We start from the raw sequence: 15,944 nt of genomic DNA on the forward strand, positions 1-15,944 counted from the left end.
GTGATTGGAAGTTGTCTCAGTTTCTGAAGTTCTCAGAAAGGTAGTATGGAACTTGTGGGTTAAAGAATATGTTCTTGCTGACTTGGTAAAGTGGAAGTTGGTTTATCAGGCCTAAGTAGAAAGGCCTGGTCTTGTATCGGTGAGGAAATCAGAAGTCTTCGATAGGTCGCTTATAGATACTTATACTTTACCTGCAAGCTTACTCTCTGAGGATGCTTCTTATGTATTTTGAAGCAGATTTTCTCCAAGTGTTGATGAACTAATTTTCTGTGGAAAGTCTTTTTCTTATCTGTTTTAATTGGATGTGTTTTAAAATCAAGATCAATGCATTTATTAACTTAAAACATTTATTAACTTAAAAACTCATAATTTAAGACAATATTGTGAAATTTTTTCTTGGATCAAAGTGGAATTGGTTTCTTTTTTGGAAGTGCTGTAATCATACTTTTCTTTGGTACAGATGTTCTATATTCTTCTGCTATTAACTTTACCATGCTTTTTGAGATTATGGAAGTGGCATGGTACATGCAAAGCTAATGAGAACAATTGTTACTTAAAGGTATTAGCTTTTCTTCGTGCCTGAAACTAGAAAGGGAATAGGGGTAATATGGGTGTTATTTTTCCAGTATGAGTAAGTTTTGACAAAGATGTCAAAATTGGCAGGGCTTTAAAGGTATGTGAACTATGCCATCACTATGTGTTCACATGGAGAGCTTTTTGCACGTTTTAATTCTAATGAATAGGTCTTGAAAACAAACAAACAGAAAATGTAGCAAAACACACCCACACAAAAAAGCAAACAAGAATCTGTAAGTTCCCACTGCATTAATGTAATCTGTTAATTACTCTTCCCTTTATAGCTGTCGATTTTAACACTTGCATGTTTTATAATTAATGAAGAAAGCAGAGGGAGAAGAAAGCTGACATTGAACTTATATAGGATGGTGGCTTTGTAAATAAGACTTTTCTTCTCTGTTTTCCAGATTCAATATTGCATAAACATGGGTGCATTTTTGGATAAGCCAAAAACTGAAAAACATAATGCTCATGGTGCAGGGAATGGCTTGCGTTACGGCCTCAGCAGTATGCAGGGATGGAGAGTGGAAATGGAAGATGCTCACACAGCTGTTGTAGGTATTCCCCATGGCTTAGAGGACTGGTCCTTTTTTGCTGTCTATGATGGTCATGCAGGATCTCGTGTTGCAAATTATTGCTCCACACACTTACTAGAACACATCACTAACAATGAAGACTTTAGGGCAGCAGAAAAACCTGGATCTGCTCTTGAACCTTCAGTGGAAAATGTCAAGAGTGGAATCAGAACTGGCTTTTTGAAAATTGATGAATATATGCGCAATTTCTCAGACCTCAGAAATGGGATGGACAGAAGTGGCTCAACAGCAGTGGGAGTTATGATTTCACCTGAGCATGTGTACTTTATCAATTGCGGTGATTCACGTGCTGTTCTCTATAGGAATGGACAAGTCTGTTTTTCAACACAGGATCACAAACCTTGCAACCCAAGGGAGAAAGAGCGAATCCAGAATGCAGGAGGCAGTGTAATGATTCAGCGTGTCAATGGTTCATTGGCAGTTTCTCGAGCTCTGGGGGACTATGACTACAAATGTGTTGATGGTAAAGGCCCTACAGAACAACTTGTTTCTCCAGAGCCTGAGGTTTGTGAAATTTTAAGGGCAGAAGAAGATGAGTTTATCATCTTGGCTTGTGATGGAATCTGGGATGTAATGAGCAACGAAGAGCTCTGTGAATTTGTTAAGTCTAGACTTGAAGTATCAGATGACCTGGAAAAAGTGTGCAATTGGGTAGTGGACACTTGTTTACATAAGGTATGTAACTGTTTTCTCCAAGCAGATGTTCTAATTCTGTCTTCTATTCAGACAGGTGTAATGTTAACAACCTAATCTTCCCCTTTTCCTTTTTCTTTCCCTCAAACTTCAGTACCAGTTTGACTGTGTGTCTTTGAAGACTATACAACCTCATCCTCTGAGAGACAATAGCAATTGCAAAAATACAACAATAATTTTTGCATATAGTTCTAGCTCTCAATTTTGTTTCAGTTTTTAAAATGATTTTTTCAAAAGGTCTTTTAAGAAGGAATTGATTCTGTGACAGGTCTCTGGTTTTCATTGCTTTTCTCAGTTGAGCAATTGCTCTCTTTTGCATAGAGTGTGTGCTTTACTATCTTTTCTGTACTCAGCTAATTGTGAAAGCTCATATGAAGCAAAACTACTCAGATAAGAGTTTGCTTGCACTCTTCAAGTTTGTTAGGAGCTATTGGTCTGCATATCTTCATTAGATTCATCATTTCCAAGCATTTCTTGAGAAGTGCAGCTTTTATTATTACATATAAAGGCAATAGACCAAACAGGCAGTTCTGAGAAATTTTAACAATGAAGGGTAAGTAGTTTCTTTCAGTAATGCCATATGTTGTATAATTGGATTAAATACCCTGGCTTTTCTAATCAAGCACTTGTCTAGCCTCGTTAATAGCTTGTACATGTTCAGTAAACTGAGCTCTGACCTTTTGCTTATTTTTTGAAGTTTGGATCTGTGCAAGGTGTGATGAGATTAGAATACAGTCTTGTCTTCAGAATGTGAAGTACTATTTGCTGTTAAAAAAATATATATGTATATGTATTATCTACTGGAACAGGCTGCTCAGAGAGGCTGTGGATGCCCCGTCCCTGGAGGTGTTCAAGGCCAGATTGGATGGGGCCCTGGGCAGCCTGGTCTAGTATTAAATGGGGAGGTTGGTGGCCCTGCATGTGTCAGGGGGGTTGGAGATTCATGATCCTTGAGGTCCCTCCCAACCGTGGCCATTCTGTGATGTGTGTGTGTATATGTATATATATGCTTGATACAAGAGGGGAATGTGGACATGTGTACTTTTGAAGGAATTTATTATCATATCAGATTCCTACTTAATTTCCTCAGGAGAACAAGTTATCTTAAATGATAGGAACTGCACAGTAGGTTGATGTTGCAGAGCGACTAAATGACACTGAAATTTCTGAGTTTGGATGAGGAGGAGCTATTTGGATCATGATTTCATATTTAATACAAGAGTAGAGAACCATACAGGGAAAAAGCTTAGATTTCAAACCAGAAGTTTAGTTTTATTGAATCTCCTTGTAGGATAATTGGACGCAGATGTGTTTTTATATTTAGCAACGGATTGTAATTTTGAAAAAAGACCAGGAAAGAATTATTGTAACTTACAAGTGAAGAATTGGCATTCAAATTGGTACCTGAAAAAGCTCTTGGCTAATACTGATGAGTACAATGTAGTCTGTGAGATCAGATTGGCCATACCAAGTGAATTCTTATTTTGTAATTTGTCTTTTTTCCTTAAGGTGCAATGTATGTGACACAGATGCTTTCTGATGAGCATGCTTTTATGAATGTTCTCAGACTGATGTAAATTACTAGCTGGAGCTAACTATTCTAGTAGCTCAGAGTAAATATTCTGCACTTCATTTTCCAACATGATTTTGTTAATTTGGGTTAAGGCTAATGTTAAATGACTGTATAAATATCTTACAGTTGTCTTAAATGTTTTTCTACACTTTTTATTTTGTTCAAAAAGTTGTATTTTGACATAAGTGCCTGAAGTATTTTCAACTTAAATGCTAAATGGAAAGTAGAATGAGTAAAATTCAATTTCAGCAAATAATTTAGTTGAGAGAGAGGTTCTTATTGATCAAAGTTCTGTCGTATTGCAAGGCTTCCTTTTCCCAGTTAGATCTAGAATATAATACTTAAAACAAGTGAAAATATGACTGGTGACAAGAACAGGAAAATGAAAGACAAATCTAAAAACCTTAACTGTTTTTTTTTCTTTGTCACGTAGGGGAGTCGTGATAACATGAGTATTGTACTAGTTTGTCTTTCAAATGCTCCTAAGGTCTCAGATGAGGCAGTGAAAAAAGATGCAGAGTTGGATAAGCACTTGGAATCACGGGTTGAAGGTAAGAAATCCATTTTGTTCATTAGAAATACTTTCATAGCCTTCTCGAGCATGAAAACAAAAACAAACAAAAGCCATGAACGCTGCCATGGTGCTATGATCAGGAAAAATGTTGTCAGGAAAGAAGTTGTAAGGCACATACTTACATGTGTTTTCTTAATGTAAACTTGAGGCTTTTACCTCTGTCTTTACAAGACAGTATGCAACCACTGACCTTGCAGAGGCTTGTGTCATCTAATAAAATAGTGGTATTGTTAATGTTTTGCTTATGAAATATCATTAAAAGGATATTTGTGGTATTTGCATCATTTCTTTGTGAAAGCTTGACAGAAAAACATTCAGTTCTTTATTAAAGGATACACAGCCGGCAAGTTGTGGAATTGCTTGTTAAACACAGTTGTGAGTTTATTGTAAAATATCAGTTTGAAAGATAACTTGTGTAAACTTTTACAGATAACTGATCAAAATTCCTTTGAATGCAAGCCCTTCATATCATTCTATATCATCCTTTTGGATTCTGAATGCTTGAAATATAAGTGTATGTGAATAAAAGTTGTATAATCCTGTAGAATTTTCATGGAGGGGTAAACGTGGTCACTAACCTGTTCAGTTATTAATTTCATTTTTTTCTGGTTTTACTTATCCCAAGTGTTGAATGCAGCACCTTCCCTTTAGCAGAAACAGTTAAAGGAAAGGTAGTTCATTGAGAATGAAAGACTAGCCCTTATATTTTTTTGCTTTTCTACCATGTTCTTTGTGTTGGAAGAACTGACATTTGAAGCAGACTTTGAGACTGTTTCTAATTAAAAATCTTTTTATCATCAGTTAAGGCTGTTCTGAGGTCTGGCGTGATGGTAGTGTGTAGCAGCTTCTAGGTCTGTTTCACTATTGGTTACTGTAGTGACCCAAATATAGCTCAGTTTGGTAGAACTGACTGAAGTTCATTGTCGGTGCTGAAAGTTTGTGTTTTTATAATACTGATTGTATATTGGTACAGGCTTTTGTGGGGGCAACTCAGGCATGGAAAGAACTGTTCCTGGAACAATTTGTCTTGATGTTACAAATGTGACTGGGCTAATACTGTGAAATAGCATCATTAGAGAGAAATACTCTTAAGAGGTTTTGAAAACCTTGTTGCTACGAATTTTTCAACTTCTGTAACCTCATCAGAAGAGCAGTGAGGAACTGTCATGTGTTTATGTATAATGTAGTTTATTAACTCAGCTGCTGGATCTGTCATGATAGCACTTTTTCTGAAGAACATGGTGGGCTGAGGAAGGAAATTGAGAGGATCTGAACCCTTTGACTTCTTTCAAGACTGGATTAGAGTGTTCTTGATTACTACTCTACTACTTCTGGTTTAACTATACTTTATAGAGGTGGTCTCTGTATTTGGACAGTGAGTTATGCAGCTGCCTTAGATGTGTTTGTGCTAGGTGTTGAGTGACTGCTGTATTGCAGTATTGCTGTCTTGTTGGTGCTTTTTTGTTCGTAATGAGAAGTGCAATATCAGCAGATAATGCAGAACTGTTTAGCAGTGGTCCATGAGATTTCAAACTTAGGACTCGATGTTTGAGACTTTGGTGCCTTCCTACTGGTTCTGACCTGGGATCCTGGGACTGTAACAAGGTCTCTGTGACATAGATCAGGTCTCTGGAGGGTATCTGCCTGAGCTTGAGCTTTTTTTTTTTTAAAAAAGAAAGCATGCCTATCAAAATTTTTTTCAACATGGTTCCTGAATGGCAGGAGCCAGGCATGGAGTCTATAATCTGTAGAGGTAAAATACTGATTTCCTTTTACTAAAAATCAAAAGCATTTGATTGGGATTACTAATACAGGACTCCAGAGCTATCACATGGGTAATAGATTCCACCCTTGTTTTTCATGTTGGTTTCATTACAGTCTGAGACCTGCTGGCTTTTCAATACTCTCTAATGGATAGATATGTAAAGGACTGATTGGACCTACTTACTAGAAAATAGTTCATATTCAAATAAGTAGGACTAAGTATGAATGAGAAGTAATCCTGCTCTGTAGATTCAAGGAGTTCAGGAAAATTCTGTGTGTGTACGTATTAGAGCAAACAGTAAAACAAATAGAACAAAACCAAATGAACACTGCAGCTCACTCATAACTTTTCATAACACTGATTCAGTGTAGAATGCAACAGTTTGCCTAAAAATGTCTGTGCTGTCATTGCAGCCTGATGGCTGTGGATGCCTGTCAGTTTTGCCACTTAGGTTCAAGGATTTTTTGATACTAACTTTAATGTTATAAATGACATTTACTGTAGAGATTGTATTTAATTTTTCATCTTAGAGAAACAACTGTACTCGTGTTCTTTATCTTGGTAAGATTTTGTTAGTCTTATGTAACAAAACGAGGTACACTTAGGATTACTTTTTTTTTCATGCTTATTTCCCAGGAATATAGACAGTTGATGTAAGAAACCTTAATCTTTGAAAATCTATGAGAATACCTTCAGGCCATAACACAATTACCTTTGAATGTGCAGGTATTGTGTATGGGCTGATTTCTTTCTCCCCGTACCACGTGTGGTTTAGATGGGATCTAAATTGAAATGGTTTATATATTTCTTTTTTCTTTTGAGATCATTGAGATCTAATGGTCACTTCAAATGTGAACTTTAGACACATTTCTCAGAACTTGGCTTACATCCCAGACTTTCTCAATGATTCTAGTTAAGATAAATAACTATTATCTTCCTGTGTCTGAATAAGAGTACACGAGCTGTTAATAGGCTCTGGGCGAGAGCCAGGAACAGTTACCTTTGCTGTCAGCAGTTAGGTGTACACGTGGTGCTTATGGAGTTAGAATTCCTGACTTCTTGGTGGCTCCTCTCTCAGTTTGCAGATGGTTGAAAAATACATAGGCCTACAGTGTATTTTGTTGCTTTTGTAAGTGAACGATAAGATTAATAGTAAAGCTATTAAGCAACTTCAAGTTAGATTATCTGAATGAACTGTGGAAATGATTTAGGAAGCACTGTTTACTAATAATTAGGCATTATTGTTGCATGGTAGAGTTACTGCTCTGATGATCAGAAAAATGTCTTAATAGAGATGTATTTTAACCACGTTGTCACATTTAACTAATATTATACACACCAAACATAAGATGGAGACTTTGGAATCTGAATTCATGCAAAGCCATACTGAATGTAGTTTGAAACGATAGCATAAGTAGTCAATAGAATCAATTGCTTTTGATTTCTGTTGCTTCAGCTATTCTTGATTGTTTTTCTTACTTGAGTTCCCTGTGTTGTTCTGTGTTCAGCTAACTGGACAGAATGCAAGACCTTCAAAAGTTAAGTATTTAGCAAGGAAGAGTGATAGTATATTTAAGGGAGTTCTATCAAGAATCACAGAAAAGAAAGGGAACAGCTTGGAAAAATGTGAAATTGTTACCTCTATATTTTCTAAAATAATTATTTGCATTCTTAAATTTTACAAAATTGTCATTTTGGCATAGTTTCTTTACTAGAAAAAAAGCAATTGAACTACATTTTTTGTGTTATATTTGCGCCTTGAGTACTCTTAGTCCAGAAAAGTTGTAGAGAAGCTTGAACGAAACACTTCAAACAACCAAATTGCATAGTGGAGAATCATTTAGAAAGAAGTTGGTTTCCTAAAAATAGATAAAACGCCAGTCCTCTTTAAAGGTTCACATAGTGAACAGAAGTGTTTTTCACTGAAAGAAAAAAGGACTAAAGCATTAGAATATTTGGGAAAAATACGTAAGGTGTGAACATCTTATCAGAGGGTGGGTGTTCTTCATGAACGTACACAGTTCAACACAGTATTTTTCGGTTCCCTATTGATTCTTAGATTTCAAGCTGATGGAACTATCCCATCAAAGCCTTAAAACAGCAGGTTTTTCTCTGCTCTGATACAGGCATTTTCAGGTTTGGCTTAGAGTAAAAGGCATTGTTTGAGGAATGCTTTCCTTGGTTTTGTGTGATGGTTTTCATATATATATCTGTGCTCAAAAGCAGTTAAATATTTGCATATGTAATTTTTGTAGTCTGTTTTTACACATGTAGGATGCTGAGATCATGTGCATTGGTAAAATGTTAGTAGTTCTGTCCAGTCTTTGCAGAGTTATCAAAACAAACCAAAAACCTTTAAAATAAGACCAGGGGTTCTTTTTGAGACTTATAATGAAAGAACTATGTACTAAAGCTGTTCTGCTAACTGGGTTCTTTATGTTAATGATGTGTGTGTAACTGCATTCCTAAGTTGCAAGTTTCAAAGGGTGTTTTGAAGTAGTTGATAACTTGTTATCAAGTAACTTATGACAATGGCTTGTTCTGAGTTGCTTACTTGGTTAATTGCCAAAGTGATGCAAGTGTGTTGGATGGTAAAGTTGTGCTAGGTCAACCTTTTCTCGCTGTCTTACTGTCACTTTCAAGTGCTACTTTCTGTTTTGTTTTCATCTGTTTTTTTAGAGATCCACAGATGGCTCACAGTAAGAGGATACTAGGCACAGAAGCTGATACTCTGATATGTTTTGATTTATTTTAGAGGATGTATCAGACATGGAGATTAAAAAGCAAAACAAAGGGAAAAAATAACCAACCCTTCAAATCATAAATAGGGGCATTTGTTCAACGTAAACTTACAGCTTTAATAGTTGACTACTCAATTGATTCGGTTACTTGGTTAGGGCATTTTATGTGTGTGTAGTATACACTATATGTAACTGTTCTGCAGCAATAGAGCTGGACCCAGGGGAGAAAAGTGAATTCCTTCCTGTGTCATTATCTTGGATCTAGAGATAGATGAAATGCTGAGATGTAAAAGGCAGTTGTAGTTCTGTTTGGTTGGGGATGTAATCTTTGGGGAAAAATATGCATCTGTATAAAACTCCCTTAAGGATAGAGAGACCTTGCAGAAAGATCTTGACAAATTGGACAGTTGGGCAGTTGCGCATCAAATTCAATATGAGCAAGAGCACCTGGGATGGGGCAACCATGGATGTTTGTATAGAATGGTGTATGAGAGGCTAGAGAACGTCCTAGAGAAAAGGGATCTGGAGGTTCTGATTGGCAGCAAGTGTGTCCTGGCTACACAAAGGGCCAACTGTGCCCTTGGATGTCCCAGGCCCAGTACTGCCACAGGGCAAGGGGAGGGTTTGTCCAGCTGTGCTCTGTGCTGCATGGCCTCACCTCCAGCAATGGTTGCAGCTTTGGGTGGTACAGTGTAAGGGCATAAAGCTATTAGAGAATGTCCAAAGGAGGGCTACAGAGGTGGTGAAGTGTCTTGGACGGCAAGGTGTGTGAGGAGCAACTGAGGTTGCTGGGTTTGCTGAGGAGCTGTGTCAGGGGAGGGACAGCTGGGGGTTAGGGACAGGGTCTGCACCAGAGGGCAGTGGGCATGGAACAGGCTGTCCAGGGCTGTGGGCACGGCCCTGAGCCCAAGGAGCATCTGAGCAGTACTTTCAGAAATAGTGTTTGAATTTTGGGATTGGACTCATTGATACTTATATGTCTCTTCCAACTTAAGATGTTCTGTGGTGTCAAGTTTATGTTAGTGATAGAAATAAAAAAGATTTTGCAGGCATGTTTTGCATATTTAGGGTAAAAAAAAAATTGCAGTGTTCCACTCAAGATCATTGAAAAGGTGAAAACCTTGTAAATGCATGTAAATTTGTTTTCTTTCTCGTGCAATCTTTGTCAAACAAATGAGTACTCCTCCAGAAGTAATGCCTCCTATTTTGTAATGTTGGCCCATGTGATGTCAAGGACAGATGTTGGTGGTACAGCAGTGGAGGTTGAACCTTCCCACCAATATCGCCTTATATTTTGTTGCTGTGCGACAGATGTCAGCAGAGGGGCAGTCTGACAAGACAGCATCTGACATGGAAGTGCATATGAAGCAAGGGTGTGTCACTGAATTTCTCCATGCGGAAAAAATTGCACCCATTGACATTCATTGATGCTTGCTGAACATTTATGGAGGCCAAACAGAGGATGTGAGCACAGTGAGGCAGTGGGTGGTGCATTTCAGCAGTAGCAACATTGACTGCTAGTCACCTTCGCTGGTGCACCTTTTTGCAAGCACAACATGCGGACTCTTAGTTATCACTGGTGAAAGTGCTCAGCTGATGGTGGTGACTATGTTGAAAATGTTGTTTTGTCTCTGAGAATCTGCTCTATCAAATAATAGTGTTGCGTTCTTTGTATTAGCTGTAGTTTCCACGGAAATAAATAGAAGGCATTACTTACGAAGCAACCTACATATGCATTAGTTGAGGTGTAGTGCATAAAGGTCTTTCCTAGTCATTTGCATTATTCTTGGACTTTTTCTGTTAAGGCAGGAAGAAAAGGGGCAAATGTTTTGGTGAAATTACTTATCTGTGTATTAGAAAAAGGAATCGGTCTCTTCACCATAATTTCCAATTGGGCAACCTCTAAAAATGGAAAGAAGGTACTTTTAGTTAGTAAAGAGCTTCCTAAGAAGTGGTTTCATAGCATTAAGTAGAATATTTTAATGCTAGGAAATCATAATAATCCTGAGTCGTGGCTGCTTTAATTGCCTTTTAAAAATCTTCAGCTTCCATGAATATTTGGAAATTGCTTACTTCATTATTCTTATTCTTGTTACATGTCTACTTTAGTATGTATGGAACCAGACACGGTCTTTGTTCATATAAGTAAGACATTTCCTATCAGAATAGTGACTCAGAAGCATTTACATTATACTGATACTATCTATTTCTCACTAGGTAGTACTGCACAAAAGGACAGAATCTTTGAGGGGGTCTTGTGGCTGATTTCTGTGAGTGTATTTGGATGAAATGATCCAAGTCTTAAGACTTTTGTAGTCAAGCACACATACTTAGCTGTCATTCCGTTTGCTAGCTGTGCTTCATTCTTAATGAGTGTATGAATCTTAATATACATGAGGTTTTGTGGAAGGATGTTGAATCCCTTTTAATAGTATATCCAGCTCATTCATTGCAGAGATTTTGTGGTGATGATGTAAAGTTGCAGCTTAAAAGCTTAGTTGCCTTATTTCTTATCAATAGTGAAGCTGTTCTAGAAGTAGGATTAACTTTGGTAGACTTTGCCACAGATTTCCTTGATGCAGAATGAGCAAGTGTGTTGCAAACTGGCATATCAGTTATTTTGTAGATACACAGTAGTCATCAAGAGATGTTTAAAAACTAAGAAACGTAGAGTACAGTATTTAAAGTAAATGTGTATGTGTATGTGCTTCATTAATTTCAGAAATTGAAGTTGTTGCTTTTGCTGTCTTGAGCAAATTGGGCACCTGTAAATGGAGAATAATTGATTGTAAGAAGCATGAGTAGTTTGTTTAGCTTTGGATAGTAGCCAAGATACAGACTGTTCTAGCTAAGAGTTCTATGTTTAGACACGAAACTTAAAAAGAAAAAACTCTCCTTGAATATTATGCTAAAAAACTCAAGTGCATGTCTGCAGAAAATAGCGATTCATTCCTTAATCTGGATGATTTTCAGGATAAAAATGTCACCCACTGACGTTCATTGATATTTGCTGAATGTTTATGGAGACCAAACAATGCTGTGAGCACAGTAAGGGGGTGGGTGGTGTGTTTCAGCAGTGGTGACAGCAGCATGAAAGACAACCCACATTCCAGACAGCCATGCAGATGTTTATGAATGCAACATGCAGGCTCCTCCTTGTTTATCACTGGTGAAAATGCATAGCTAATGGTGTTCACTATGTTGAGGAAAGGTGTTTTGTAGCTGAGAATTTGCTCTGTCAAATAGTGTTCTTGTCCTCTTTGTAGTTGTTACATATCCATGGAAACTACATAGGAGGCATTACTTCTGGAGTAACCTGTGTACTTCTGCTTGAAAAATGGAATACCATACTATCAGTTATCTGTTTTGTCACTGCTATATTCTCTTTTGGCCACTGGAGTGATGATGGTCCATTATACTTGTCTGGCTCAATTGCTTGATGGTCCTAGTTTATCCAGGAGAGTCAGAACTTTGACAATCCACAGTGCTATACTGTGAAAGTTGACAGTGAATTCCAGGGAAGTGTTGGCTTTTTGGCATTCAACTTCTGAGTATGTGTTGCAGTGCAGTAGGAAGGTAATTGAAACTGGCTTCTAGCTGTCACTTCCTAGTGTGAAACTAGCTTCCTAACTGCTGTCCCAAGGATATTTTATGCGTTCATAGTTTGCTTCAGAGTCTTTGACAGAGATTTGCAAGAAGCATGAATGGAAATACAGGCTGTAGGTTTGAGTACCTCTATTCAATCATACAAATATTGCTTACTTTAAAAGTTTAAAAACAAACAAATACAAACCAACAAACAACACACACACACAAGAAACCAAACACGTCGTTTACATGCAACATTTCATACTGTCTGGTGAAGTAGTACTGTCTTTGTACTTTAGTGTCTTAAGGAATGATTGGAGTTAATTCAGTAACCTAAGGACTTCTTCTGTTTTTAAAATAGAAATTATGGAGAAATCAGGTGAAGAAGGAATGCCTGATCTTGCTCATGTTATTCGTATTTTATCTGCGGAGAATATTCCTAATTTACCACCAGGAGGTGGTTTAGCTGGCAAGTAAGTACAGTACTGGAATTTCTTGAACTATTATTTCACTGCAAAGGATTATTTCTATATTCTGAAGTTTTTTTCAGTGTAACTGACTCAATTCAATAAAGGTTGTTTTCTGTATTTGAGGCTAGTTCAACTTTTGCTCTATCGTTTGTATCACTAATCCCATTCCTTACAGGTAAGTAGGGAGATTGATAATATTCTAGAACATAATGTGCTAGTTCACTGTTATCACAGATGCATTTAAAAATCTATCTATATGTGTGTATATAATTATTCTTAGCTCTCTACCACTTCATTGTGTTAAGAACTATCAGTAACATAACTGGTCAATCAGCGTATCAGATTTTTCCTAATATCACGCTCTTTCCAATGTGCAGTGTCCATTATAAATTTGAGTCAGTGTTTGGTTTTATTTTTCAACATATGAAGTCCTGTTCTCTGTGTATTTGTGGTTATCTATATTTTTGCTGGTTGCACTTATTGATGAGCACCATTTGCTAAAATTTTTTCTAACCTTAAAAGCGCCTGTACATTCTGGACCTTTTTCTCCACTTGTATACATTCCATCAGAGGTACTGCTCAGTGAGTTGATGCATCTTGTCACCTTGCTCATTAACAACTGCTTGAGTATTTTTGAATCTTCACTTATAAATTTTGTTCTAATTCATATGTTCTGGCTCAGGCTACTTTTTTTTTTTTAGTGGACTGAGGTTAAGAATTTGGCTTTTGATGACTTTCTACCCACATTGGCTCTAAAGTCTCGTGTTGCAGAAGACTGATTTCAGGAGATATACCTACTTTTTAAAAGAGAATTGGTGTTTTTTTGTGACCTTCAAATTTATGAAAAAGACAAATGATGATATATTTAGTTGACTTTACTTGTAGGATTGAATTTGTGAATATGAGTGTCGAAGAAGTATGATTACACAACTCCAAATTATCTACTCAAAACTTGAAACTTCTGTCCTCACATGAGAATGTTCTTAATTGTGAGATCTTTATGCTGTTACTAAGATGGAAAGATTTCACACTTAATTCTTCAGTTTAAACTCCTAGGTTTGGCTGAAAGTAGTTGCTGAAGGAGCTTATTTGGATGACACCCTTTTCTTTTTTTTAACAACAGTAATAGGTAGTAGTTGATCCTAGCTCGTAGTATGAGGGAACTTTTTCTAGCTGTAGAAATGCAGTGCAATACCTCTTGAGTAAGCTTGCAAACCTCAGGACCCAGCTTCCTTTGAAATAGCTCTGCTTTTCCAGGCACTGTGTACTTTCCTCAAGCATCTCACTTGTGTGGAAGCCAGAACTGTTTCATTCTTTGAGAGCAGAGATCTAAATATATCAACTCTGCTCACATGATTGTGCTGTGTTATCCTTTATGCTTACTCTTCCATGACTGTCTTCTAGCCTGTCTCAGATCTTCCTTGTAACTTCAAGTGCCACAAAACAACAATCATTTGTTGCTGAAGAAAACAACAATCCTGTGTGACTGTTACTTGGTCATTAGTATTTCCATGCAACATCTTGCTGCTGAGTTTTCCCATTATGGGAAAGTATAAAGAAATGTGCTGTAGAAAGAAAGTGAACTGTGAAAATTAGAATATTTCCAATAGCCTGACTTCAAACCTTTGCAATGACTGTGCTGTATCTGTGGCAGCCTTACTTGGACAGTCCAGGTGTTTTCTATTACATCAAGAAGCAAATAAGGTATTTTGCAGTAACTCATAGTTCAGAATAGTAATTCTATGAGTAACTTCTTTAGGAATAATGGATGTGGTGTGCTAAAGCAGGTAGCACTGTTGGTAAATAGTCAAAAACTGCATTGACCTTCTTTTTTGATCTTAGTGCTCACAAGAGTTAAACTAGATTCTTCAGCAGTCAGGATCTTGCTTCAAGTTGGTTCTTCTGTGAGAAGTACTCCAACCAATACTTAACTTACTGTCAGTTAAGATATCTTTGAGGGCTTGTCAAATCCTTGCATCTGTGAGATCTGATTGACTTCGCTTACCTAATATATCTTCCAGGGCATGCTGGTGGTCATGCTGAATTAAGTGTGGAGTTTCCTTCTTGACAAACTCTGACTATGCAGCTGGAATATCTGAAGGTGTAAAGTGATCCATGGGCAGGAGAAGATGAGAACGTTTTGCCTTGCCCAGTCGTTACAAATTATGAGTTAGTGTTAATTTCCTACATTATATTGAAAAAGTGTGTAAAGACACCAAGAATAGGCTTCATCTTAAGAGACAGGTTAAAGGTAGAACATGTAAATGTTCTGAAATAGTTAATTATTATACTCAAACTTCTAAGTTCTCTTTTAAAGCACTTGTGAACTTTCTTATTATTATGCTCACACTATTTAAAAACTTCTCTTTTTTAGGCGTAATATTATTGAAGCTGTGTACAGTAGACTGAATCCACACAGAGAGACTGAGGGGGTAAGTTTCCCTTTTGATTGCTCGTTTGTTAATGGGAACATCAAGCTGGTGTCATACACCAAGCAAAATCGTACATCACTGCTAATAAGATATCATACAAAATATGTATTGGAGCACACAGTTTAATTTTGAGCTTGTTTTGAATGGATCTGATAGAAATGAATTTTGACCTTGAGGACATCAAACTGATTAATACTGTTTTAGTCAAGCCTGTGAGGCAACAGTGTAGGATTTTTTATTTTTTTAAAAGATAGTTTACTACTGTAGAATTATCATTAGCATATTCATGGATTAGCATTTTTCATGGAGTGTAGAAAACTTTGGAACACTGATAACAAGACTAATACTACTTTTGGGATAGCTAAGGAAAATATATATTCTGTGTGCAGTGGCCTAAGAACAGTTTAAATTGCTTTTTGTTTTCATTCAGTTCTGATTTCTGAAAAGATCTGTATTCATCTGCCCTGTTCCTAGTAGGTCGTTTTAAATATTTATGTGGCAATACGGTTTGTGGTAACTTCAAACCTGTTTTTTTGGGTTCTTCATAATGTAGTATAAGAAGTAATTGGTAACAGTTGTAGTTAACTTGTTGAAAAAACATTTGGGGGATTGCTTGAAGAACTACAGTGGTACATTGTAAAGGATTTGAAAAGGTCACTGTTGTTACACCTGCTGTCTTCTGTACAGTTTCTGTGAACCAATCTGTGAAGATAGAATTGAATAGTAGTAGATAGTAAATTCTTCATCAGATTTTTTTCTTCCTCTTTCTCTGGAGGTGGCCACAAGATCCTCAGTCATGTGGTCATTACAGTCAGTGGTGTTGGAGAGGAGTCGTCTTTATAATAAAATACTTTGAAATGGGTAATTGCATATTCACAGTCTCAAGGTGCACAACATTACCAGTTATCTTTGTGTATTTCCTAGCGTTTTATTCTT

General features: G+C 37.0%; 1 protein-coding gene across 11 annotated transcripts in view; it reads left to right on the forward strand.

The window, feature by feature from the left end:
* Positions 1–15,944, forward strand: part of PPM1B (protein phosphatase, Mg2+/Mn2+ dependent 1B) — a 56,057-nt gene that overhangs the window by 31,944 nt on the left and 8,169 nt on the right. For all 11 annotated transcript variants that reach the window (XM_031594770.2, XM_090135159.1, XM_090135161.1 and 8 more), the window contains 4 exons: positions 984–1,847; positions 3,872–3,989; positions 12,468–12,579; positions 14,951–15,008. In XM_031594770.2, the coding sequence (XP_031450630.1) occupies positions 1,002–1,847; positions 3,872–3,989; positions 12,468–12,579; positions 14,951–15,008 (1,134 nt within the window). In that variant the 5' untranslated portion in view covers positions 984–1,001. The remainder of the gene's footprint in view (positions 1–983; positions 1,848–3,871; positions 3,990–12,467; positions 12,580–14,950; positions 15,009–15,944) is intronic.

Source organism: Phasianus colchicus, chromosome 2 (genome assembly GCF_987193195.1).
Source record: "Phasianus colchicus chromosome 2, bPhaCol1.hap1.1, whole genome shotgun sequence".
In the NCBI taxonomy this organism is placed as follows: domain Eukaryota; kingdom Metazoa; phylum Chordata; class Aves; order Galliformes; family Phasianidae; genus Phasianus; species Phasianus colchicus.